At 46.9% G+C, this 26,809-nt stretch overlaps 1 protein-coding gene across 2 annotated transcripts; it reads right to left on the reverse strand.

Moving 5' to 3' along the window:
• Nucleotides 1-544: 544 nt before the first annotated feature.
• Nucleotides 545-26,724, reverse strand: LOC144153066 (glycerate kinase). 2 transcript variants are annotated; one of them, XM_077684713.1, is made up of 8 exons: nt 26,343-26,724; nt 22,581-22,718; nt 17,752-18,130; nt 16,677-16,876; nt 14,366-14,566; nt 11,677-11,874; nt 11,358-11,586; nt 545-3,867 (listed from the first exon to the last, which is right to left on the reverse strand). In XM_077684713.1, the coding sequence occupies exons 2-8, from the start codon at nt 22,707-22,709 to the stop codon at nt 3,629-3,631; spliced, it is 1,575 nt and encodes a 524-aa protein (XP_077540839.1). In that variant the 5' UTR covers nt 22,710-22,718; nt 26,343-26,724; the 3' UTR covers nt 545-3,628. The 2 variants fall into 2 exon arrangements, with proteins under 2 accessions (XP_077540839.1, XP_077540838.1); XM_077684712.1 differs by having other exon boundaries at nt 26,195-26,724.
• Between the last annotated feature and the right edge of the window lie 85 nt (nt 26,725-26,809).

A 26,809-nucleotide genomic window follows, 5' to 3' on the forward strand; every position in this document is an offset into this window, starting at 1 on the left:
CCATTGTGGGTGTCCTTGCTAGCAATGTTCTGTTTCCAATTTGGTGCAGGCTGGGCACTTCCTGTTCCAGCTAGTGCCATAGAGAAGTTTGCTTTTAACACTACTGCAATTTTCTTGTTCGACTGCCAAAACAAGTTTGCTGGCCGGATTCGGTGGCGCAGCGGGTAGCACCACAGCTTCTAACGCTTGCAATCATGGGTTTGAGCCCCTTATTTAATCTGCAGTAGTGACTCGGAAATTCAATGTTGCATCCTTGCTAGGTTAACCTGGTATCCTTCCAGCTAGTGCTTTGCTCCTGCGTGATATTTGCACTACCGTATTTATTCGAATATAAGGTGAGGTTCTTTTTACCGAAATCCGTAGTCTCAGTCATACCCCACCTTATATTCGAAGCTCAGTATACATATATGGCAATTTTCGACTCTCCAAACTGCACCCTCACCTTATAATCGTGACTGCCTTGTAATCGAATAAATACGGTAGTTACTTCCCCGCCATCGTCTGCAAGCAACACTGTTGAGGAAAGAAGCAGAAGACCACGGGGGAAAACATCATCCGCAGCATTTATTGCAGTTGAAATACCGCACATACAGACTAGTTGTGGCCCAAACAATAATGCAACATCAAACAGCACTGCAAAATGGTTTTTGACTTTTAAGGGATACCAGTGGGGCAGATAGCTGCCTTGTCGGACACAATCGCAGCTCAGTTAACGTGCAACAGACTTGTGGTACATCCACACAGAACACATGCCCTTTCCCGTCCTGTGACTACTCGCTTGCTTGCATCCCTGCTTTTACAGAAAAATTTTACCTTAACACAGATAATACTGCAATTAATTTTGTTACCCAGTGTCATTGTACACATTGAAGCTGTCAGCGATGACTTTTGGGGCAGATGCTTGGCACCCTTTTACTAGTTGCCCTGAAGGAAAACTTTCATCAGCTCAACGAACAATGGAAAGCCGTGGAACAATGGGACGCTTACGGATAGGAGACCACCACCCCATTTCAGAGAACAAACTCGCATGGAAGACACCTTAGCTCAGGTTAAGAGGGGGAAAAAAAAAAAAATTTGGCTCTACTCCACACTGTGAAAGTGGTTGCTCTGCGAAGCTGTGAACGGCACCCACAATGATTACCCATGTGAGGCACTTGAATTCACACACTTGGCTCTACAAAGAGTGGAACTAAAGTCTCTGGCAGCCATTACCTGGCTTTCGTGGCGACGGCTGAACACAGCAGCGACGGCAGAAAGAAAATGGAGAGGAGCGTCCGGCAAAGGGGTAGGAGGAGGGCGGCACAAGCGGCTATGGCGTTGTCTCCCTCACTACCTACCCCTCACTCTTGTTTCATGCGTCACCGCCAATAAGCGCCCTCCCTAGACTGTTCAGTTTGCCACTAATCCAAACCACGTGAACACCGTTGTCATACATTGTGCTTCACACGAGGGCTTTGAGTGCAGGGGTAGACCTGCTGCTGTGCTTGTTGAGTACACTGTCTCCCCGTCTTCTCGTGTGAGCGTAGCTGAGTCGGTAAGACGACGGTCTCGCGCTCCATTCCTCTTTGCGTGCTCAAATTCGCTTCCTGGCAGTGCCAGTAATTTTTCATTGAGCCTGGGAGTTTCCTGCTGACACGGACATGAAAATTTTCATGGCTGATTAGAGGTATACTGCTTTGCAGTAAAAAGTGGGCTTTGGCTGGACACTTAGGGCAGAAAGCTGACAACCTGTGGAAAAAAGCTAGACCCACAGGAATGACAACCACTTCAACTGCTTCGGCGCAACACGATGAGCAGGTAGAACGAATTCAATTCCCTCTTGCGTGGCCTCAAGATAGGAAATTCAGCCGAACGCCGGGAGGCACAACTTCCTTGTGGGGGCACTTGGACTGGCAGAATGTCGCTGCATTTTAGATATCTGTGAATAAGGGAATGCAGCCAAACCTACTTGCAATAATATCGACCGGAATGATGTCAAGCAAATACAACTACCTCAACACCGCCACAGCTATCTTTAGACTTTTAACAAAATGTAAATAGGGAGTTGTAATACTGCTCGTACTATTCATTATAAGATGCAGTGTGATCAGAATCGCACCAAGAAGCACTCAATAATTAGCCCATGCACGCTCAGAGGTTGATTGATTGATTGATTGATTGAGTAGCACCGAAGCTGCTCATGGGCTACAGCACATAGTGGAGGGAGGCTCCGGATTACTCTCGACTACCTGGGGATCTTTGATGTGTGCCGAAAGCAAAACACGTGGGCATGTCCACTTTTCGCGTTCTTCATTCACCGCGGCTGGGATCAAACCGGCGTCCCCAGTATCAGCAGCACAACTAGAGCTCTGCTAGAGTTGGCGTGTTGCTCATCTTGTAACAGCGCAGTGACGGCATGACTATAAACGGGATGCAGACAGGGTTGTATATTAGGCTGTTAAAGAACAAAACAAGCATTCACCAATTTATGCTCACCCATCCTTGCTTTTACAGGGATATTTCACCTTAACACAGGTAACACTGCAATTAATTTTGTTACATAGTGTCATTGTACACTTTAACGCTGCCCTCTGAGCATTTTTTTTTTTAACATACCCCTGTTAGAACAATAACTGTTGACACTTTTTTAAACTCGCCATTGTAAGTAGGTGCGGCTGCAGTCAAAGCAAGCTATTTGGTGGGTCGCACAGAGTTCAGACTAGTGTTGAAATCTTTACCTCCGCAAGATAAACTAAATCGCAATATGCATCCAAAGCCATCGGTCTTTCCTACATATCTACACCATAACGCAGCAATCTAAAAAAATCCACACTCATCCGAAGGTCATCCCACAGACAGCGAGTAATGTACGACTTTGCAATTATGAAGATTCTTTGAGGACAATATTTCACATGATATGTCCTGAAGTTGTATAGTTTTTAAATGAGAAAAATAATGCAATGGTGGGCATGAGTGTGTGTTTGCATTGGCCTACGATCCTCAGTGACTAGTACCTAGTAAGCCATACATGTGTAGGCATAAATCCGCTATTCTTTGATGTTACTACACTAATTGTTGCAGAATGGACAAGCAACGATCAATTATTCCTCCATTTCTTGGGCCTTGGAACAGGCCACAGGGCTTCAATAAAAAACCCACAATCGTAACTCATCATTGGCAAATATTCAGGGCAACACCACCTTTGAAACAAAAGAAAGCCTGGGTTCAATCTCCAGAGCTTTTGAGCTGGCAGCGGCGTTCAGTTTTTTCTAAATACTACATGTTTCGCTGGGAATGTACTGTGATACCAGCAACAGACAACAAAATGACAAACGTGTCCATTGGCATATGTCTAAATACCCCTATATAGCAAACTATCAACAGCTACACTAAACTAGCATCAATTGCTGTAAGGCACCATTCAAGTTTAACAGCCATGGAGACGACAGTAGGTAGGTATGGTATGTGAAATTGCAAAATTTTCGTACGAAAGCGTGAAAATACAAAAAGAAGCGAAACATAGTACTATGGCATAGTGCAATAAGCCGGAGAAAACCAGTCCCTGGGGCTCCTTGGCTGGCCCCGCCCCGTAGGTGAACAACGTGCGCCGCGGTGCTCGCCCCCGAGAGGCGAGTAGGCGCGGTAACAGTCACTTGGAGGCGAGCGGTTGTCGGCGCAGCAGCATGATGGCTATGTCCATGACGTTGGTGCCCGTCAGGCCCGTGATGATGTGGTCTGCGCCGCCGCCCAGGGTGCGGAAGAAGTGGTGCGAGTCGTTGCGCGCCAGGTCTTCCTCGGGCTTGAGGCCCTGGGCGCGGGCCTCGCGCACCGTGTTGATGTGCACCATGGCACCCGCAGCGTCATTGGGGCCATCCTGGCCATCTGTGCCTGCGGGGTGTTCAAAGAGGCTGCCGTGAGGATGACGACGTTTGAGTTTGGCTCATTTAAAGGGGCCATGCAGACAAAATATGTTTGTTTTATTCGAACAATTTCGTATTCTGTAGTGCCCCCAGCACTTGTCCAGAAGCAAACCATGCTTTGTTCACCGAGAAATTTAAAATTTTGATTCTCCCAGCAAACTATGTTTTGGTGACGTCTGCCATGAAGTCATAAGAGCCGGTATTCAAATGAATTTCCAGTGCATCATTGGGCCCTGCAGCCTTGCTTATCATCTAGATGGCGCTACCACACTCACCCACGGACCGTTGTCTGCCGTTGCTTTTTTTTTTTTGGCCATATTTGCACGTGGCTTGTTTTTGTTACGGCAGAAAGTAATCGTTTCGTGAAACATGGGGTATGCTCACAAACAGGGTCACGTAAAACAGCATCGCTTACGCCAATCGGCCAGTGTCGTGTACGACAACTCCAAAGCGGCGGAGTGCTGTGCAGCTAAAACAAGCACAGTGCACCCACTACCAACAGCAGTGCATATCGGCACTTCACAGGTTACGAGTATTTTCGTAACTTTTGGTGTTTACCCCATTGTTATTACTGCTATAAAATGAATATGCATTACATTTAAGCGCAAATAGCTCGTTTGGCAAGCTTACAAGCCCTGGCTAATTTGCATTTGCTTTTGGCGGCCTCAGCCAATCGCACAGCTGGGCACATATGAGATCATAGGTTCTGTTGCTGGAAATGAGCCAGTGGGTCGCATGGCCATTCCCTTGTTTCCTAATTATGTAGCTTATTTGCAAGTTTACGTTAAAAGTGGTGTCAATGTAATTCTAACGAGGCAATCTTTTGAATGAACCAAACTTGTGTTTTGTCTGCATGGCCCCTTTAATAAGACTGCTATGTCCCGATAACAGTTGCACCAACTTTATTGCAAACTTCAAACTAATAACCGAGATATCTAGGTGATGCAGATCACAGATGAAGAGCCCTGTCGACGCCCCATCCACGTTGCAGTGATTTCTACGATGTCACAGAATCCTGTTTGTACGATTTACAGCTGCTGATGCAAGCCACCATTGAAAAGCATGACTGTGGGATTGTAGTAGAGCCTCTAGCTCTGATTGTATACCACTTGAATGCTAACGTGCAGTTTTAACACACAAGTATGTTTTAGTTCCGGCCCACATTACGTCACGATCCTGCCAATAATACGTCACTGTCACTGAAATTTGAAAGTTTTTACACATTTCTTGCAATTTTTCAGTTAAAAAGTGTCTTTCATGGCTGAAATAGAGCTGAGTGAGTGACCAAAGGCTAGCTCTTTCAAATTAAACGGGATTGTTTTCATGTCTTTATGCCCCCTGGACATGGCTGTTAAAACAGCTTCCTTTAATTGTGAAGTAAACTCTGTGAAACTTGTCAGTCTTGCTGCTTTTTTCCCACTAATTTCAAATGTGCCATTATTTTTTGAGTCAGTCAATTAGTTGCGAAGATAGTTAGTCATTTTTGGAGGAACAATAGACGAAACAGTGTTGGTCATAAACCTGTATAATCTTTACATTTCCCAATATACTATGAACCCTGGCAAGTGCAATAAGAGAAGTGGTTTTTTGATGCACCGCTTGGAACTAATTTTACCGCTCATTAAACATTGGTGTTTAGAAATGGGTATTCAAAATGGTTCCTTGCCACTGGTGCCGCCAAAGTTTAATGAGCTGTAAAATAAGTTCCAAGCGGTGCATCAAAAAACCGATTCTCTTATTGCACTCACCAGGGTTCATAGTATATTGGAAAATGTAAAGATTATACAGGTTTATGACCAACACTGTTTCGTCTATTGTTCCTCCAAAAATGACTAGTTATCTCTAATTATCTTGGTATATAATTGACTTACTCAAAATATAATGGCACATTTGAAATCAATGGGGAAAAAGCAGGAATACTGACAAGTTTCACAGAGTTTACTTCACAATTAAAGGAAGCTGTTTTAACAGCCATGTCCCCCCTTAATTAAGTTCAATTTGAGGGTCTTGCATGCCCAAGCAAGATCTGGGCTCTAAGGCATGTCGCAGGGAGGCAATGAACCAGTGAGAGCACCTGGAGATCTTTACCGTGCCCTGTAACTCTTCTACACACACTTTTTGCTTCCATTACCAAAAGGAGTACTGCAGCTAGGAATCGAGTGCGTGTCACCGCACTCAGCACTTCGATGCCTTAACCACTGAATCTCTGCAGTGCATCGGTGATAAGTTTGGACCGCGCAGTTTATGTACACAACCTTAACCACGCACAAGGGCGAACTTTCCGGGCCAAATTCTTCCTACAACAGTAGCCACAGAAGTCCGCCAATAAGACGCCCGGCGTTTCAACCATGTACACCTTTCAATGGACTACACAATTGGGATTGCGCACATCGCTTTATGTAGAAAAACATCACCAGAAAGTAGTCAGTTTATAACCTACTTCTAGCTGTTCGCAATGCGAAAAACAATTTATAGCTATAACTATAGCTATAGTTTAACATAGCGGGTCATTCATGCTTCCTTGGTTTTCAGCCGAAATGGTCCAAATTGCTTCCTGTGGGCATTTTAGATGCGAAAGCAGTGAGTGGCTCATACAGCGAAAAAGCTGCTGTGCCCGAAATGTGGAAGACAGATCTTTACTGGCTCGTAAAAAAATGGCTCCTAAATTTTCTTTGGCACCCAATGAATTCCCGTTGGACATGAAGGAGTCCAGTGTACAATTAATTCTAAGACCAGTGTCATGGGTATGTGTCAATGTAAGGTTATGGCTAACGTTACACTTTGAGATACAACCGTGCCAACCGCTACTTGGAGCTTGATGTACAATGTTGCCTGGTATGTCATTAGGCTCAACATTAATTAGGTTACTTTCCATTAAGCCCAAACATTTGACATAAAGACTAACATAATGCTTCAAGCTCTGATGTCATTAAATGGAACCCCTGGAAAAAGTACTTGCTGGACTCAAGCTGTGGGTACCGGTTGACCAGGGTGTCGAACCGGAACCGAACCGAAAACCGGAACTGAACCGGTATTTTTGCCGGAACTGAACCCGAACCAGAACCGTTATTTTTTAAGCACGCTGAACCCGAGCCGGAACTGAACCGAAAAAAGAAATAACGGTTAACGGTTTATGCCGAAACGGTTCGACCCTCCGTTGTTGATATTGCACAGTCAATGCAACTTAGGCCTTTGTTTCTTTCACGTACCATCAACTTTGTACCTGCTCGTGCACTTTTCCCTCCAGACAATTGAACACTATCACGCTCTATGTAACAACAGGGGAAATGAATGAGCACCAATGTAGAAAGTATGGTGATGCTAGAAGCGCAAGTGTAGTGCAAGCTTACCAAACGAAATGTCATTCTCGGCAGTTTGCAGGGGATATACAATGACTTTATCCTTCCCTAGATGCGACTTTATTGGAGCAATCAGGCTGCAGGAGTGCTCCACTGCGCAACAGCGAAAGCCCACACCCGATGTGTGCAAACTTTTTGCATTTCATAATTTGTTTAAAAGGTCGGACACCTGCAAATTGTTAATACTTGACAAGTGTGACCGCAGGAGCTGCTCAGTGGCTAAGCTGTTTGCTGCTGACCACAAGTCGCCTCGATCTCCCTTCCCCACGACCGTTTTTCTGAAGTAGATGGAAATCGAGAACGTCCGTGTATCGAGATTTTGATCCACGTTTAATATCCCCAGCTGGTTAAAATAAGTCTGCCGGCCTGCAACATAAGCTGCGCCTCGGAGCAGGGATATAGCACAGGGCATCAAATGCGCCAGTTTTTTTTTTAAATGTGTTTACACGGAAAACAACAAAAAAGACAAGGCAAATCATGTTGTTTTGAAATATTACTCAAAAAGTAAGTAAAACCGAATAAGTAAAAAAAAGCACCAAAACGTGGATATTGCTCTATACTTTTCTTTGCCCTGCCTTTCACAACCAAACGTGTCATCAATGCGAAGGAAGTGAGTTGCGTGGTCAGTTTTTGAGGACAGTACAGTGGACAAGTTCTGTTTTTTACAGATACAAATAACAGATATGTCAGGGAAAACTGTTAATGTGCACACTTAATCCCCTATCAAGAAACTGCAGCCCTCAACCTTGTCTTGGAAGCAGAAACAGTAATAAAGCAGATGACACGTGTAGAAGGGCAGGCCGGTACCTCACACCGGTACCGGCACAATGGGACAGCCGGTACCGGCTGTCCCATTCTCCCAGCGATCATCTTTTCTGCTTGTTCTGCAGTTTTGTCTCTTTCAGATGTGCTTTTTTTTTCGAAGGTGCACTTGTGCACCTGTACTGACTGCCCAACTCGCTACATTACTTCTACTGCTACTCGTTCCGGAGGGGAGTACTGCTGTGGACGAATTAAAGAGCGTCTACCCAAAAAAGTCCCATCTCATGCTCCGCGCGTCAAATTTCCCTTTCATTTTGTGACAGCATAATCTGTTATAAGATTCCTCAATGTAGCACACGGAGAAATGGCCGGGGGTCAGGCGGTACGGTGACATACTGATTGTAATGCACACATCCGGTATAGCTATCGCAAAAGGAATTGCAGTGGTCAGAGCAATAATGCAGTGCTGAGAGTTTACTAAAGCTTACTTTTAACAAAAGCGTGGCTAACACATTCGATAAGGTGACAGCTAACAAATTTTTCAGGGTGACCAAATAATCTAATTTATTGGTAGTATTTATGTGCCTGTTGTAGGATTTTTCTGTTTTGTTACAAATATAAAAAAAATGTGCGCCATTGGTATTACGCGCTGGTATTTGAACGCACCAGTACGCAGGCCTAAATTTAAGGCTTCAAGGTTAGCGTTATGGGCGATTCCATAGCGACGATTGCGATTTCAACAAAAAAGGAAAGGCAGAAATTCTACCCCACCGTCATATCTCTTGGCGGTGGCTTTATAAATAGTCACTAGGAGAACATAAAGTCTGGGCGAGAAAGTAGGTGGTAAATCGTGGCCACTTCATCTGTTTTTCTAATATCTTGTAATTGTTTAAAGTTCACTTTGAAATTGCGGCACTGCCCTTGGGGAACAGCAGCATTTTGAATTTTTGTTTGTATTTTGATTTTACTGTCGTTTTAAACTCCTAAATGTTTTTTTTTTCTAATTTCAGTGATAATTTAACTCATCGAACCAGTTCGCGAACCGGTTCAAGCTCCCGAATCGGTCCGCGAACCGGTTCGGTACATGATTTTGTCGAACCGGAACTGAACCGGAACGAAATGATTTTGCCTGAACCAGAACCGTAGCTGAACCGGTATTTTTTTCGGTTCGACACCCTGCAGTTGACATAAGAGCTCCTGTGCATAAGTGAAAAATTGTTGCATGCCTGTAATGGGGTTGACTGGACAGTCTTTTTCAAGAAAACCTGCCTGTACTCAATACTGACCCACTAGGGAAAGGATCACGACTAGAATAACACAAACAAATGTGAAAGAATGATGATATTGAATTGCACATTCAGCAATTAGACATCATATTAGGGATGGGCGAATATAGATTTTGAGGTTCGAAGCGAATTCGAAGCGAATAGTGATTTGGTCGAATAATTTCGAATCGAATAGTTCGAATAGTGCACATTGCAAATCACAAAGACAAATGAGCAACTTGTGACCTGACTAATGTACACAATTTTTTCTAATAATTAGAACTCACGTAGGCACAGCATTGTGTAAAACTATTACCAGTTGAACATTTATTGCAAAATCTTACACACAGCTTTCCTTTGCTGTATTCACAAGTTTTCATGAAGAAATGCCTGTTGCGCCACATGCTCTAGGTGCAGCAGTTTCCGCCGGCTGCTCATTCACAAGTTTAAAGGAGCCATGAAGAGAAAATACAAGTTGGGTTTATTAGAAAGACTGCTTAGTCCCGATAACAATGATACCAATATCATCGCAATCTTCGAAAAAATAACGGAGATATTAACGAAAACGTGTGAAGCCGTGGCGACCCTCTAGCCAATTTCCCGCAACTTTTCTATGACGTCACGGAACCTTGTTTGTGCAATTGGCGCCCCCCTAACTGACCTGTCGCGACGACACATGACTGGACGTCTGTAATGGGACCTCTAGTTCCATTTTACCGCATCACTTGAATCCTAACGTGCAGTTAACGGACTGAAAATTATGTTTTATTGTTGGCCCGTATGACGTCAGTCTCGCTCATAACACGTCACTGCGGCGCAAAATTTGAAAGTTATTAAATACTTCTTGCTTTTTTTTCGTTAAAAAAGCATCTTTTGGGGCTGCAATGGAGCTGAGTGAGATACTGTATCCTAATTCTTTCAAATTAAACGAAGTTGTATTTTGTCTTCATGGCTCCTTTAAGCGCCGCCTAGAAACTCGCAGAGTTAAGCGCCGCCTAGAAGCTCCGCTAAAAAAAGAAGTATTGTATCCTCGGCCGTAGCCAAGCAAAGCGCAAGTGGCTGGCCGCCATTTTGAATAGGCTCGCTTAGTGCGGCGTTAGTGGCGTACTGCCGCGCTGTGCGAGCCTATTCAAAGTGGCGGCATGCCTATTCAAAATGGCGGCCTGTACAAGTCTGCTGGCTTGGTGCCGCTATGTTCGGAGCGGTGTCGTTTCAGTGCCGCCTTTTTTTTTTAACCTAAAGTGTGCTGGCGGCCGAGAGCTTCGTCGAACCTCTAGGCAAGGCAGCAACTCGGCAGTGCCGGCACTGATAATAGAAATGTCCGCGTCGGTGGGTCTTGAGCCAAGCCTGGGGTAACTCTCGGAAAGCTTTACCGAAAAGCTTGGCTTTTAGCCGCCTATTCGGGAGCATCGAATAGTTCGAAAATATCGAATACCTGCATTCGGATCGAAGCGAATAACAAATAGAGAGCTATTCGATCGAATATTCGACAATACCGAATATTCGCCCATCCCTACATCATATGCTTCCGCATCCACGACACCATAAGGTGCACTTAGGTGTGCTTGTAATCTTTCCTTTCAGGGCCTGTTTGTTAAGACCAAGCGTTCAGAACTTCCAACAGCCAGCATTGCACCTCAACCCAAAAGAATCCACTGGGCAAAAACTCGACACCTGCCAACAAAACGAGTGCAGGCCCACTTCTCCAACGCCGTAAATGCTGCAAAGCTTCGGTGTCAGACCACAATGCACGGGCTTCTAACTTTCCAATGCCTCGAATTGGCAGACTCAGACTTGGCAATCACTTCAGTTTCAGCCCGGCAAGTGGACAAACCTACAAGGCCTGACCACAGCCAGATGATGATAATCATCAAGACCTTCATGCAGCCCTCGGCATCCTTCAATGAAGAGGGTGTGTAAGCTTTAAGAGTAATAAAGTGGAGTCAGTATTTTTTTGACGCCTCCAGCAGCTACGCAACAGCAGTTTTGTCTCATTTGGTCCAAAGACACACTGTGGGTTGCCTTGTCTGAGAGAGAGGGAGAGAGAGAGGGGGCGCCACAGTGCCACGCACCGGCAGCCAGCAGGCAGAGCTCGGCGCGCTGGTGCTGTGGCGGGGGCTGGCAGAAGAGGCGGTCCAGCTCCAGGGCGGCCCCGAGGCACAACTCCTGGCAGCGGCCCCCCTTGCCGGGGCCCCGCACATGCACCGTCGTCTCCCCCGCGGCCACCACGCAGATGGGCCGGCCCAGCTCGAACGCCCGCTCGGCCGACTCCCGCAGCTGCTCCAGGTCCCGGTAGCGCACCTGTAGAGAGGTAGTGTACACAGAGCGGGAGAGGCTATCCTCCTCCTCCCCATCAAAGTTCTTGTCCGAGACGGGGAGACCACGCAGTACCTGCAGGTCCTGGGCGATCTCGGTGACCGGCTCGTGCTGGACGCCCGCTTGGCCTGAGCCCTTGTCGTGGCACATGTAGAAGGCCAGCTGGGCCAGGGCGCGCCCCACCTGGCGTGCCTCGCCCACCAGCGAGGTGGTCAGCAGGTACGACTGGTAGCCCATCTGGCGCGCCGACAGGCACACCGCCCGAGAGGCCACCTGTGTCCACCGAGCAAGGCTGCCTCCAGTCATCCTTACCCTGGCCACTCCCCGAGATCAATCCCCTCCTACCTCGCAAAGCCTCCTCTGCCCAATGCCGTGCTGTCCCCTTCCTCTACCATGCCAAACAGAGGCACACGGAGGATGGCTGTAATGGTGCTGCTGATTCACCATGGAACTCCAGAGATTCTAATGCATTAGCATGCAGCTCAGGCCTAAATGTTTGAGATGAGCACCCTTCGCTGGTGCTCAGGTCCAAGTTAGTTGCATGGACATTTGGGCTAACATCATCGCGAAGACAACTGAAGTGCCATAAGATCCAGAAGAGAGCACACACCTAGCCAGCAATAAGCCAGACTCTCATTTTAAAGTACAAAAGACAGGAAAATAAAAAACTTGGTGCAAATGTGAACACTGAAACACCTTCTCAATGAGATGCCCTTTCTCATGCGAGTTCACTCACTTTGCTGTTGATGACCTCACATAAAATAACTGAATGCAAAGCTTCAGCAAATAGCCTGCAACTTAACTGCCTTTTGGTACTTAGGGAGCGCTCAGCATGATATTGGCAGAATAATTTCTTCTGGGGGTTGTACACTGACATCTTTCTATGTTGAATTTCCCTAAGTTCTCCAGCTGAAACAAGCATAGTGAAATTCCCAGGGGAATTTTTTTACAGCAGTTAGGGTTTTATTGCTGCGAATTATTTCGTTACATACTACACATGAGTGCACAGGCATGATGCGGCAGAAATAAAGCTCGCAGTGCAGGAAATCGGTACTTATTACTTGCATCACCCTGTTTAAAAACTTTTTCTTTTTCTTTTTTTCCCCCATGATGACTAAGCTCAGGCCAGTCATTTTCAAGAATTCGTGATGACCAAGCTAACGCTACTTGGTCATCACGAATGCCTAGGAACGACTTGCACCAAGGACATCCCACAAGCTTGCTAGTTACACTCGCTTTCGTGTCGTCGATTGTCTCCATCCTTCCAGCAAGCTGATGCTCCTGACAATGAACAGGGCCAATTCTTCATGAACACCATTTTACCAGCACAGTGTAGCTCATTATAACCTCTAGGGGGCAACAGTGCTGACAAAAACACTGCCGCCTTCTTATTTTACCGTAAACGGGCCAGTGGGCACTGATTGCAGTCTATGCTGTTCCCCGACCATCGCAAGCGCCACAAAGAACATCACTACTGGGGGCACTTTAACTTGATGTTAAAAAGCATCTGGTGCTGATTACGATACACCCGCACTTCTTATGATCACCTGGTCTGACTGTTCAAAAATGGTTGTCCAGTTTCAGAGGGGGCAACACCAGTCAAGCAAGAGTTAAAGCCTCATGCAGTCAACACGAACAGAGCTGCAGGTAGGGATCCATGCCAGGTGCTGTTCCTTCTGCACGGATCCACTGAATTCCTCGTGATAAGCATGATGCAAGAAATGAGAGCAAGCTCAATTATGATAAGCACACCTGCTTGCCCTTGTCTTTCATTCCAATGAATGTTTTCGAACAAGGCAAACTTGCTTCACATCTTCACTCGGTGCTTCCAAACAGCCCCAATCATGACTGACTGATCACCACCTCTTCCTCCTCCTCGAATGCCCTTCTTCCCCTTCCCGAACTACGACCATGTGGCCTTCCCCATCTCAAGAAATGTTATTCAATTCAATTTTTCAATCTGCGTGGGTAATTCAGAACTTCATATTAATGGCACCCTAGCCACCCAGCCCAGGTGCATCAGCTCTCTTAATTTTTTTTCTCCTCTTCCACAAGATGGTTCAACTATGGAAAAAAAAATCATCATCACCACCAGCCTATCTATGCCCACTGCAGGGCAAAGGCCTCTCCCATTAACCTCCAGATATCCCGGTCCTGTGCTGGCTGCGACCAATTTATCCCCGCAAACTTCTTGATCTCATCTGCCCATCTAACTTTCTGCCGCCCCCTGCCACACTTGCCTTCTCTAGGGATCCACCGAGTTACCCTTAATGACCAACGGTTATCTTGCCTTCGCATTACAACAAAAAATTCACCCCAACTTAATATGTTTACGATTGGGCTTCATATACCCTAGCAAGACAGTTGTGCAAACCCAAACCCCTTCAACTATAGAAAAAATATTGTGGATGCGCACATATGCTACGGAATCTCTCCCATCGTTTTTGACTGACAGTGCTGACGCGCATGCTGCCACATCTGTGCAGCACCAACATTTTTGCATTTTTCTGCGCACACACACTTCTTGGAAACAGGCCATGGAGCCGTAGCTCACTCACAAGCTCGGTTGCATCTGCCTTCAAGAACACCAAGCAAGCTATGATTCCTCCCTCTCTCACTCCCCAGATTACTAGTGATGATGATGATGGTGTGTCGTGATGTACACACAGGCAAACGTTTTGCCCATAGCCTCAAATTGCAGCATCCCGCCGGACACCAGTGTGTCGCCGAGGGATGTCAACGGTGAAAGAAGGGAGGGCCGCACCTTGTTGTTGCCAATGATGACGTTGAAGGCTTGCGTGGTGGGCGGCGTCGGGTGGACGATGGCCTGCTCCAGCACAGCGATTACGGCCGGCTTGACCTTGCTGCGCACCTGGTACTTGTCCAGCACCCGCAAGGGGAGCCCCACGTCGTCGTGGTTCGCCACCGTCGGCCCACTGGCTATGCTCGTCAGGGGGTCATCCACCTGGCAGCAGCAATGGGTTGGGAGGGGACACATACGCCATCACACTGCTTTTGTGCAGACTTCAAAGATCGTGACGACGTAAGCGCACCTCTTAGCTTGTGTTACCAATTCCACAGTAACACCTCATCACAAGAGACACTCCTCTCGGGGAACCCAAGGAACGTGTCTCTTGTAACCAAGGTCTCTCGTATGCAATGTTGCTAACATAGAAAAACCAACCAAACCGCTTTCATTGAAATCGCTCTTATAACCATGTGTCTCTTGTAACAGTGTCTCTTGTAATGAAGTTTTACTGTGTAAGGTTTTTACAGTGGAGGTGTTTACCCCTAGCCCCTGTATGCATCCCCTGCATTCCTTCCCGGAGGGTATCATGGGCAGCTTACATCTGTATCTGGGAAACAGCACAATGACAAGAACGACAGCTGTGGATATATGTGGAAAGGAAGTGTGGCCCACGCTTTGTAGCAGCTGGACAACAGAGAAGCTTCAAAGCCACGGCACGACCAAGTGCTCATAGCCAGCTGTCGTCATACAAGACACAGCAGATGTAGCACAGAAGAGGAGTGGGAGGGTATCAAAGTAGCAGCTTGGCACCTCAGCAACATGCTCACTGGCATTCCACCCTTACAGAGTGTATTCACCCCCATTTTTTTGCATTATTGGTTTGAACATGCACCAGTAGAACATTTTCAATGGTTTCAGTTTCGCTTTGTAACCCTTTCCAGTCCGTTGTCGCACCCTGCCCGAAAACGCAACACAACCGTGGCGGTCGGCTGTCTTAGACAGCCCGACTTCGCGGTTTTTCTCGCTGCGATGCGCGTGCTTTCCTTGTATAAATGATGCGCCATCTTTTGATGGATAAGTGAACTTTAATTGTTTGTTCAAGTTTACTTTTTTCTGCGCTGGGGTGCAGCGCAATGCTCAGAACGTATCTTCTTATCCTCAGAGCATTTTCACATGCGCGCTGTTTGCTGAGAAGCATGGCCGTTTTGTCAACGCGTGCATTTTACGGTGGTGCACTTAGCAAAAGTGATGATGACTTCAGCGAGGAAGAGAATTGTGCTCCTTCGTCAGATAGTGATGACAGTGATTTGGCACAAGCGAGTGACAAAGACCACGGTGGCGGTGGAGACAGCGCTTCCGTTGACACGCGAAGGAACAGTGCGCAACCACGTGTTGCGGACTGGAAGGTGTCCGTGGATAATTTGCCTGATTTCACTCGTTTCTAGGTTTCTGCTGCCAATATTTTTATTTGTAGGTGCACACAGGTGCAGAATCGTGGCGAGAAAGAGCAGCGGCGACTGCAGTACCACTGAAACCTCACCCGGTAGCTGGTGGGTGACAGGAGGGCTCGCGCCAGAAAGTGGGGCTCGCCCGCATGTAAGGAGTGCAAGGAAAGGCTGGATGGAATGAGCCATTTCATCTACAAGCTCCGAGGCCAAAGCAGCCAGGACTGTGGTGTTTGTAGCGACAGAAAAACAACAGGAGGTCGGACGGAAACTGTGCTTTTGTGCAAAGCTTGCACTGACAACCCCGCCTTGCACCCAGGAGAATGCTTTGGGTAATTTCACACGCTGCTCTAATATTGGTAAAAGGGTTTCAAGCAGAATGCAAAAGAAAAAATAAATATCCTGCGAGCTTTCCTCGCACAGTTTGTGTTTTTCTTCGCGGCGCCAGAAACTGGCAAAATAGTTTCGGACCAGGACGGCTGGAAAGTGGGTAAAAGTTTCGGACTGCCAAAGGTGAAGGAGCACACCTCTCACACCTCGGTACTCACTGGGGTTGATGCACCACGCAGCAGAAAGAGAGCCGACGATGGGGAACACAAAATGAAGAAAAAACAATTTACGGACTCGACGTTTACACCGCCACCGTTGGGGACATCAAAACCTTGCCGATTAGCTGCCCTGCAGTTACGAACCAAAGTCCACTGAAGCCTGCTGTTTCGGTTCCACGTCTCTTGCGCGGCTTCGTGAATCTCTCACATAATGCATGTACTGCCGCAAACTGTGATTGGTTAACTGTGATTGGTTCGGCATTGGTTTGTCCTTTCCCTTTACTGCAAAGGTCAAAGAAAGAGGCGGGTGGGAGAAGGGCAGCAGCCACTCACCACGTCGGAGAGGATGAGGCTGACTATGCGGGCAGTGGTCTGGCGAAGCAGGCCGCCGCCCTTGACGACCGAGAGGCGCTTGCGAACCGCGTTCACCTCCGCGATGCGGGCCCCCTGCGACTGCAGCAGCTTCACCGCCTCCATCTTCTCCTTCAGCTTTAGCGGGGGCACCGGATAGGGCAGCAGCGCCGAACCGCCCCCTGCACACAACGGGCGAGGGACACTCTTAGGCGGTGTGACTGCGCCTGTTCTTATTTTGACATCAAACAATGGGGCAGTTGTTTCAACGAACTCAGAGGAAGGACAGAATTATTAGAAATTAGAAATGTCCCACTCAAACGCGTGCAAAATATGATTCTTTACAATGAGTTTGCACTAGTTGGATGCATTGGATGTACTGCACTTTAAACGGCTGCGATCGACCGTCACAAACATGCACTGGCTTCCTCTGCTAGAGGCAACAGGCTTTCCTGCAAGACACTGGTGATGCACAGCTAAAGGGTAAGAGGATGGTGCTTTTGGTGAAGAGCCTCTCCCTAGCATCAAGCCAACCCCGGCCTGGTGCTTCTCATTTAGCGTTGGTGGCTGACACACCAACGTGCATACCCCGCACATGACATTTACAAGCGCTTTCCATAATCAAACCCCTAAAAATACCAGGAAATAACCATATTTCAAAAAAATGAGGGCTGCAGTCCTACAAATCTGCCCTATCCATAAATACGGCTCCTGGCCCATATGGAACAACTAAAGGCCCAATTGGGGTTTTACCCGTCGCGGTGGCTCAGTGGCTAAGGCGTTGCGCTGCTGAGCACGACGTTACGGGTTCGATTCCCGGCCGCGGCGGCCGCTTTTCTGATGGAGGCGAAAAGCAAAAACGGCCGCGTGTACAAGATTTCGGGCAACGTTAAAGATCCCCAGGTGGTCAAAATTTATCCGGAGCCCTCCACTACGGCACGCCTCATCGCCTGCGTTGTGTCAGCGCGTTGAGCCCTAGAATCAATCAAATCAATTGGGGTTAGAAAAAGTGCTAGCGGAGGGTTGCAGACCGGCTCGAGCTCGTAAGATGGCTTACCCGAGATGAGCACGATGAGCAGGTCGGTGTCCTTGAGCTGGTGCATGAGGGACACGATGGCGGTGGCCCCCGCCAGGGCCCTGTCGTCGGGCACGTTGTCCTTGGCACCCTCGTGCACCTCGATGCGGCCTCCGGGCTCGGGCAGCATCTCGGGCCGGTTGGTGGCGGCGGCAATGTGGCGGGTGCCCTGGGGCACGTTGACGATGCCGCGCACCAGGTGGTCGCCCAGGAGGCGCTGCATCACGCGCGCCATGCCGCCCACCGCCTTGCCGAAGCCCACCAGGTAGGTGTTGTGCTGCAGCTCCACAAGCTGGCCCCCCACCCGCAGCGAGTCCCCCTCACGCAGCACCGCCTTCGACACCAGCGCGTTGGGCAGCACCTGCACCAACGGAGGGGAAGAGGGGGGTGACGGAACGAAGGTGCTGCAATTGCCCCCCTCTCTCTCTCTCTGGCCCTCTGGTCCTCTCTCTTTGTACATGTACAAATACACATGCATGCACACACACAATACACATAGACAACACACATGCAGACACACAAAAAGTGAGCCAGGCCCAGATGCGAATTTAACCGTAAACTACCAGGTCCCAGCTCACATGTAACCCTGAATGTACAAGCTATTGTGTATGTGCCTTGCACCAGCTCGCGCACCCACATGCACGCACTCAGGCAGAGACTGCCCCTGAGCCCCCTCTGGTGTTTCCCCCCCGGGCAATGCTGATCCCTTCCCCCCTCTACTCCCCCGAGTGCCATTACCAGTTGACATTTCTTTATAGAGTTGCCTCTACCCTTTCGCTTTAAATTTTATTGGGGCTAGCTAAAAGCTTACTTCATCACTGAATTGGCGCAGGCGTGGATGGCTTCCTTTCTTGCTCTACATTTATTCCTTCGAATTCTCACCATACGAGGACAAGTGCACTAGAAGCATGCATGCATGTATGTATGTATGTGTATGTATATGTATGTATTTATGCATGTATGTACATATGCGTGCATGTATGTATGTATGCATGTATTTACATATGCGTGCACGTATGTATGTATGCATGTATGTATGCAAGTACTATCGGCGTCAAATGAACACGAAAATATGAACCTGAGCACACAAATGGCGTGATTTCTTTCCATGCAAGCCAAAATGACGCGTGGATTAGTTACAAAAACAAAGTTGGGAAAAGTGGATTTCCAAACATACCAATAGCAAGCCATTATATGAACTCTGCGAACAGTATTTTTCAATTTTGCACATTCTGGTTCATATTTTCGTGTTCGTGTTTCATTTGACGCCGATAGTACATGCGTATATATGTATGTATGTGTATGTATGTACACATGTATGTATGCATGTATGTACGTATGCATGCATGTGCGTGTGTATGTTTGCATGTATGTACGTATGTATATATGTGTGTATGTGTACGTATGTATGTATGCATGCATGTATGCGTGTGTATGTATGTATGTATGTATGTATGTATGTATGTATGTATGCTTTTATGTGTATGATTATATATGCATGGTTATGGGTACATTTTATCACCATCACATCATCATGGGCTTCAACTCAAGAGGGGCCGGGCCCCCCTGGGAAAATGAAAACTCTCTGCTTGTGCACACATGCACACAACAGTGCATGTGGGCAGGGACAAGCTGGGAATTTAATCAGAATCCGGCCGGTCACAGCTCACATTTACTCCCGGAGTACACACACACACACACACACACACACACACACACACACACACACACACACACACACACACACACACACACACACACACACACACACACACACACAAAAATGATAAATGTCCACTTTTTGTTGAACAGAATGACCCAAAATTTGTTCCTTTTAGACTAAAATGAAAGGAAGCAAGAGTGTAACACTGTGCAGTGCACTGATGAGTGTAGAGCACTGTTGATGATGGCATGATGATGTGTGTAAGCACGCTCCCAGAACAAGGCCACACTGAACTTCACTCGCTTCCCTCTCCATGGCCAAGGCACGCTATCCTGTTGAAGCTCGTACAAAGCTGTCGATAATACTCAAGCATGTTACCTTTCAGCACTTCCCCAGGGTGATAACATCGTGATAACCGCCCAAATATTGTAGCCTTTATGCTCTTAGCGTTCCCTTTATGAATTTGTGCATATGCACTCCATCTCTCCTAACCAATTCTAATCATCTCACTTTTACAATAAGGAGATTCGATAATGCAGAGTGGCTCCTCAGTCAATGTGGGTGAACGATTTCACACTAGCCACTTTTAAATCACACCAAACCCACAAAAGCTTTCCTCGTGAACACTGCGTATGAAATCCAGCTGACAGTTTGTCATGTGTCGGCGTATCATTGAAGGTACTAGAAGGAAAATAAAGTGGGCTGGTTGGGACTGCTTTCACCATGTGGAGCTACTACGTGACTGCTAACGGCCTTCTGCACAAATCTGTGCACCAAGCCTGGCAACTCTGCTGGAATCCACTGACACCACGAAGACGACAATCTCATTCTACGGTCTTCTCCCAACTTCGTGTGCACGTTACCCCGAAGCACCTTAATGACGTCAGCAATGTGTAAGATCATAGCAACCTTGCTCAGACTGAAATGTGTACGCGTTTCGTGTGCCAACTCCAGCGTTTGGGCACATTGCACTACTCTGAAAACTCTTTAACTTCATGAGTGTTGTGCAAAATATTCGAGCAAAATTAGTGTGGAGTACAATACCACGCTTTGAAGCTGGTTCTAGGAGTTTCACAGGCAAGACAAACCACAACAAAAAAAAAAAAGTTGTAAAGTGTTTGACAGAAAGCTTGAAGTAAATGCTTACTGTACTGTAAGCATCACGCCGATGAACTGGATCAGAGTACAGTAAAACCTCGTTACAAGAGACACTGTTACAAGAGACACTTGGTTATAAGAGACATATGAATGAAGACTGCTTGGTTGGTTTTCCTATGTTCGCCATGTTAGCAACATTGCTTACAAGAGACCTTGGTTACAAGAGACACGTTTTTTGGCTCCCTTGAGTGTCTCTTGTAACGAGGTTTCACTGTACTATGTTCCGGAAAGCTCCACCCTACATATGTGTCAGAATGCTGGGCTGTGCTGAGTTTCGTCTCGTGTGCTCCTCACAGCATCTTTTCTCCTCCTAAAAAAATGCTTGATTGATTGTAGGGTTTAACACGCTGACGCAACGCAGGCGACGAGGCGCGCCGTAGTGGAGGGCTCCGGATTAATTTTGACCACCTGGGGATCTTAACGTGCGCTGAAATCTTGTACCAGGGTGTCTACCAAGTTGACATTTTGAAATTCCTGAGTTTTCCAGGTTTTCCCTGAGTCTTTTTGATAGATTCCCTGAGTGACACAGAACTCTGTTTTACATCAACACGGGCTGACACCCCTTCACCAGTTGCTTGCACCCTCTAAAAAGCGCCTTATAAAATAAAATATCACATAATAAAGTTGGAATGCAAACCAGTAACTTTTATCTCATTCAAAAAAAAAAAAAACATAACAGAGTGGTAGTAAAATTCACAGTGAATGAAATATCGAAAAAAAATGGCAAAACCGTAGTGCCATGTCCTCAGCTCGCACTCAATGCCTCAGTGCTGTATTTCACTGCTTCAAAGAGTTGTTTTTGGTTTGGATGAGGGACAGCTGCATCTTAAAACACCGTCACGTTAGGTGCCCTTAAACGCCGCCATACTTCTAGCATGAAAGCGCTGCACAGGATGAGTGGGAAGAGTTTATTTGGGATTCACATTGGAAATCAGAAGCACCTCAACTACACCCCACTATTGTGACTCCGCGTAAAGTTCTTTTGGCACGTAGCGAAAGCTACGAAGCCGAAACATGCTGTCTTTCTATGCATCGGAATATAGTGCTGGCTTGCAGTTAAAGGTAACTCTTAAAACAGGGTACAATGTCTATATTAAGAGAAATGTGTTTTTATTATTACACCAGGTTCACATCTCAAAGATTCACAACGTGCGTCAACTAACTAGAAACCACAGTAGATGGTGTCAGGTGTTCCAGCATAGGATTGAAAGCTACTACTCCCTTACGCTGCCCCAACAAGCTATCGCGGCGTGCAACATTTTCTTCCACCTTTCAGGAGTCTGGGAAACATGCCAGAACACGAGGGGAGCGTACAGGGGGTCAGGAGGGGGGAAGGGGGAGTGACTCGCAAGCTGTATGAAGTAGTTCTCACTGGAACCAAAGAGTTCAGACGGCGCCATCAGCGACGGCTCCGGAGGGCTGTCCACTTTTGACTTGCTGTTACTTGAGCCAGCATTACCGTGAATTTCACTTCCTTTATAAAGTACAGCTAATTTTCCCTGATAGAAGGACAAATTCCACGAGTTTTCCCTGAGTTTTTCCAGACTGCTCAAAATCCCTGAGAATTCCAGGTTTTCCCCATTTTCCAGGTTGGTAGACACCCTGCTTGTACACACGGGCGTTTTCGCTTTCGCCTCCATCAGAAAAGCGGCCGCCGCGACCGGGAATCGAACCCGCGACCTCGCGCTCAGCAGCACAACGCCTTAGCCACTGAGCCACCGTGGTGGGTGCTAAAAAACGCGTTCCGGTCCTCAAGAAAGCTCCACATAGCAGCCCAACATGGTGCCTCACTGTGAAAGTTGCATTCCGATACTTTCATCTTTCATTACTTTGCAAAACGTTATCGGGAATAAACTACCATTCCCGGCAGGGCAAGGTTTCAACACAACAATAAGTTCTCCCGAGAAAGAAGCAGCCCTGGTGACAGCCAAACTTCCCCAAGTCTCCGTCCCACAAAACCAGCCGAGGCAAATGCAGTGAAAAGGGTCACCTGCTCGATGCCATGTTCCAGCAGCCGCCGAACATCCCGGCGCAAGACACTGAGGTTGCTGGTTGCTGGTGGGCGCGCTGGTTGGGCACCCACTGCCTGGCTTGTGCCGTGCAGCGACGTGGAGGACATGGTCGTGCCCTGCGTGCATGTGTGTACGCAACGGGTGAAAACATACACTCCTTGGTGAATTCGCCATGACTTGCGCACTTAAGGGGGTACACTGCTCTTAACACAGCTTGCTTTGATTTTTAAATAAACTCTGTGAAACTTGTCAGTCTTGCTGCTTTTTCTCCACTGATTTCAACTATGGCAATATTTTTCGAGTAGGTCCATTAGTTACCAAGATAATTAGAGGTAACTAGCCATTTTTGGAGGAACAATAGACAAAACAGTGTTCGCCATAAAACTGTCACCTTGATATTTTACAATACTATGAACCCTGGCGAGTGCAATAAGAGAATCGGTTTTCTGATGCACTGCTTGGAACTAATTTTACAGCTCATTAAATCTTGGTGGCACCAGTGGCACGGAAACATTTCGAACACTCATTTCAAACACCAAAGTTTAATGAGACTGCTTTTTCGAACCATTTCGAACACATTTCAAACACCATAGTTTAATGAGACCGCTTTTTCGAACCATTTCGAACACTCATTTCAAACACCAAAGTTTATAGACTGCTTTTTCGAACCATTTCGAACACTCATTTCGAACACCAAAGTTTAATGAGACCGCTTTTTCGAACTCCGAAAATTTGGACTTGCTGGATATTTCGGCCTTTCCTGAGGAACCACCAGTTGTCCCATAAGAGTAATGACTCACGAATTTTTTTGGACTGCTCTTTTATTCGGACTACTTTTCGTTCCCCTTCAGGTCCGAAAAATCGGTCGGCTAATGTACGTACACTATTGCATTCACACAAATAAATCGGACAACATTCTAGCTGCAAATAGTATAAAGGCTTCTCTTCACTATAATTGGAATCGCCAAGGATCGAAAGGCACATGTGCTATTGAACTCACATTAAAATGCGACTTGGAAAAATTCCCCAACATTGAATTTTCGAAAAACACTGTGCGCCAGTAAAGGGGTAAAAAAGTACACTATAAAGGCCAGTAAAAGAAATTTACAAAGTTATTTGGTTTGACGCGCAGAAACAACATCTGCACTATAAGGCACTCACACGGCCACACTGAACGTTTGCTTCTTTGTACAAACAAGGCACTAACCTGTCAAATCATGTGTGAAGCCGTTTGACATTTCAATCTAGCTTTAAGCGCATCTTTAATAATAGTTGCTCATTTTAATTTTCAACACTTCCCAGGTGACATCATTATATGTCACAGGAAGTATTGAGTAAATACGCGTCAAAACGTTGCTTGCAATACTCATAAACTCGATCAGCATTTCACAAATGCAAGGGGTCTCTCCAGAGCTGAAGCAAGTGAAATGTTGCCTTTTAGGGCACATGGGAACATTTTATGGATGTGCACATTTATAAAATGTTCCCATGTGCTCTTCTAGGCAACATAAAAGCTCTTCACGATGTGCAAACATGTTCCCATGGGAGGATTTTTGTCTATTTTGTAGAGCTTTTATGTGGAATATATTTTGCAGAACTTGCCAAAAAAGGCCACCTTCTACATACAACCTGACCTGCCAGCCCATTGCAGAAAAAACCGAAAATACCAAGTTCTAACTTGGTGGATTTAATACACAGACTGCACCTTGGCTATGTGGCGCATTGTTGTGGAAGCCTCCGGATTAATCTCGACCATCAGGGGGTCGTTAAGGTGCACCGATCGACACACACAGGCATTTTGGTTTTTCGCCTTCAGCAACAGAATTGTCCAAAGCAACAAATATTCTAAGCTGTATGCACATGTAGCACATGCGTGTACATTCTGTAAGTTTTGTTTCCTTAGGCACAAGCTCCAGCTTGCTCCAGTCCATGTTAACTTCCAAATTTGCACCGACAGTGGCCTCACGTTAATTGATCATTCAGTTGCCATGTGCCCATGTTCAATCATATTTGGCCTTGTTTCTATTTTGGCACTTCTGTTCACATCATGACAGAGACTGGAACATTTTCTCCCACATGTTTTATAGTGTGCATATGCCTCACCGCATCTCGACAGAGTGCACCTATGATCTTAATAAGCTTTCCAGTGCTACTTGTAATGTGTACGTTTGTAATGTGTACGTTTTTCCTGCGTGACGGGTGTTTTATCGCAATGCCCAGTATTGCAAGGAACCATATATATTACGTTGCCGCCCTGCTTACTATTTTTGTGGTTTATTTGCTTCGTCTGCATGCAAATAAGGTTGTTTAATGTCTCGGAAGGCAAGCTTAATATAAAGATAGGCTACTCAGATTCCAAGTTAAAATTACATGTTTCAAAATGACGAGAATTCTAGTGAACAGCAAACATGTGCTTTGCACAGTAATCCCTTAAAGGCCAGCAAGTGAGCACCCCCCCCCCCCCCCCCCACACACACACACACACACTTTTGCAAAGCAAAATCTATACCGTATTTACCCGATTCTAACGCGCCCCCGATTCTAACGCGCACCCGATTTTCCTGGCAAAAAATCGAAAAAACTTGCACCTCCGATTGTAACGCGCATGGGACTTTGTGACCCAGACAAACGAATGCGAGAGAAACGGGCGATTTATTTCCCGAAGTAATCTCACTCATCTCACTCCTCGTCGCTCTCCGCTGACCACAACATCTCGGCCTCCGTGCCTTCAAGCGCGTTCGCAATGCCGCACTTCTGAACGAGCGTTCAACCATGGTCTATGGGATCGTGGCCCGCGCCTCGCACGCCCATCCCGAGAGCTTCTCCAGAGGTGCACGCTTCAGCCGACCGCTCGTTTTGAACGCGTGGGAGCCGCTGCTGCCATTGCTGTTATCAAGCGCGCAAGTGTAACGATTTGACGATTTGTGTGAACTCCGATAGAAAAGCCTAGGCGCTTAGGTTTGTTGCGTCCGAAAAATTGCTGCTAAAAGCTTTGTCGCCATCTTGGGATGGCGATGGCGATGGAAGGGACGAAATTTCCGCTGTTTCGGCAGTTTCGGTTTTGTATCCGATTCTAACGCGCATGCGATTTTTCAGCCTATTTTTTCAGAAAAAAAGTGCGCGTTAGAATCGGGTAAATACGGTAAGTCAACAAACTGATGTTAATGTGCTTCTAATCTAAAAGCCCTTCTTGGAGACCTGCCACGGCTGCGATAGGAATTGGTTCTAGTGGATAGATAAAAACCTGACATTTAGTTCAAAGCGATAACAAAGGCATATGCGGTCTGTTCAGTGTCCTTTGATAAGGCACTTATTCGGAGGCAGGATTTCTCATTCTCAGCAAAATAAAAGTGTACGTCCTCTTCCTCATGATGCGGTGATATCCAGAGCATGCATTGAAAAAAAAACAACAAAAAAAACGCAGTGCTGGTTCAACAAAATGACAACTGCGGGCTGATTTTGTTGTTTTAATGTTCTCCCTGCATGTTACTGTCACGGGGGGGGGGGGGGGAGTCACATCCCCCTGAGGCATTGTGCAGAAGCGAAACTAAAGTGCACGTGTTCAGTAAGCACAATTCGCACACACACAGACCTTGCAGCGACTGCTGGTCCCTCCACACAGCCAGAGAGCTCTCCCGCGGACTCCCAGGTGCATCGCACGCGTTGCAAAAACGCAGCTCAGTATCGAAACCATTGGGCAATTAACCTACCAACCGCACGCATAGCCCGCGGCCCATTACCTGGCGTGCTTGTCGGAGGTAGAGACAGAACCGAGCAAAGTCGCAGGACCACTCGTTACAAGCGCGGTGCAAGGCGGCCCTTCGGATCCAGGTTGAGAGTAACAACGAGCTTTAGCGAGGCGAGAGCTGCAGCCGATTCCCCACGTCCTGCTTCACAAGCCGGTTCACGCGCGGCCCGCGAGCTGCTCGCACAAGGGTTCTCTTCTTCTCTTCCTTTTCGCACGCGGGTTACCTGGCATTGTCACCCAGGAGAGAAAGATGCAAAGCTGAAAAAGGGCGGAGAAGTAAAATACGCGGATGCCACGCCCGATAAGGCAAACAACCAAAAGCTGCTGAAATGCGCAGAGATCAACGATAAAGCCCGCGCTCTTGCAAGTTACAAGTAAAGCATAGAGAAATAAAAAAATTCCAAGAAAGTGCCGCGTAGTTTTCAGTGACGTCATTGGTGGATGTAAAGAAGGCAACGG

The sequence above is a fragment of the Haemaphysalis longicornis genome, unplaced genomic scaffold, assembly GCF_048455015.1.
Source record: "Haemaphysalis longicornis isolate Haplotype H1 unplaced genomic scaffold, Haemaphysalis longicornis Haplotype H1 scaffold_9, whole genome shotgun sequence".
NCBI lineage: Eukaryota > Metazoa > Arthropoda > Arachnida > Ixodida > Ixodidae > Haemaphysalis > Haemaphysalis longicornis.

Coding starts and splice junctions, on each gene's coding strand:
- LOC144153066 (XM_077684712.1), bottom strand. CDS start 26,296: ATGGTTTCGATACTGAGCTGCGTTTTTGCAACGCGTGCGATGCACCTG. Junction 22,719..26,194: donor GGACCAGCAGTCGCTGCAAG/GTCTGTGTGTGT, acceptor ACATGCACGCAG/GGCACGACCATGTCCTCCAC. Junction 11,587..11,676: donor AGATCGCCCAGGACCTGCAG/GTACTGCGTGGT, acceptor ACCTCTCTACAG/GTGCGCTACCGGGACCTGGA.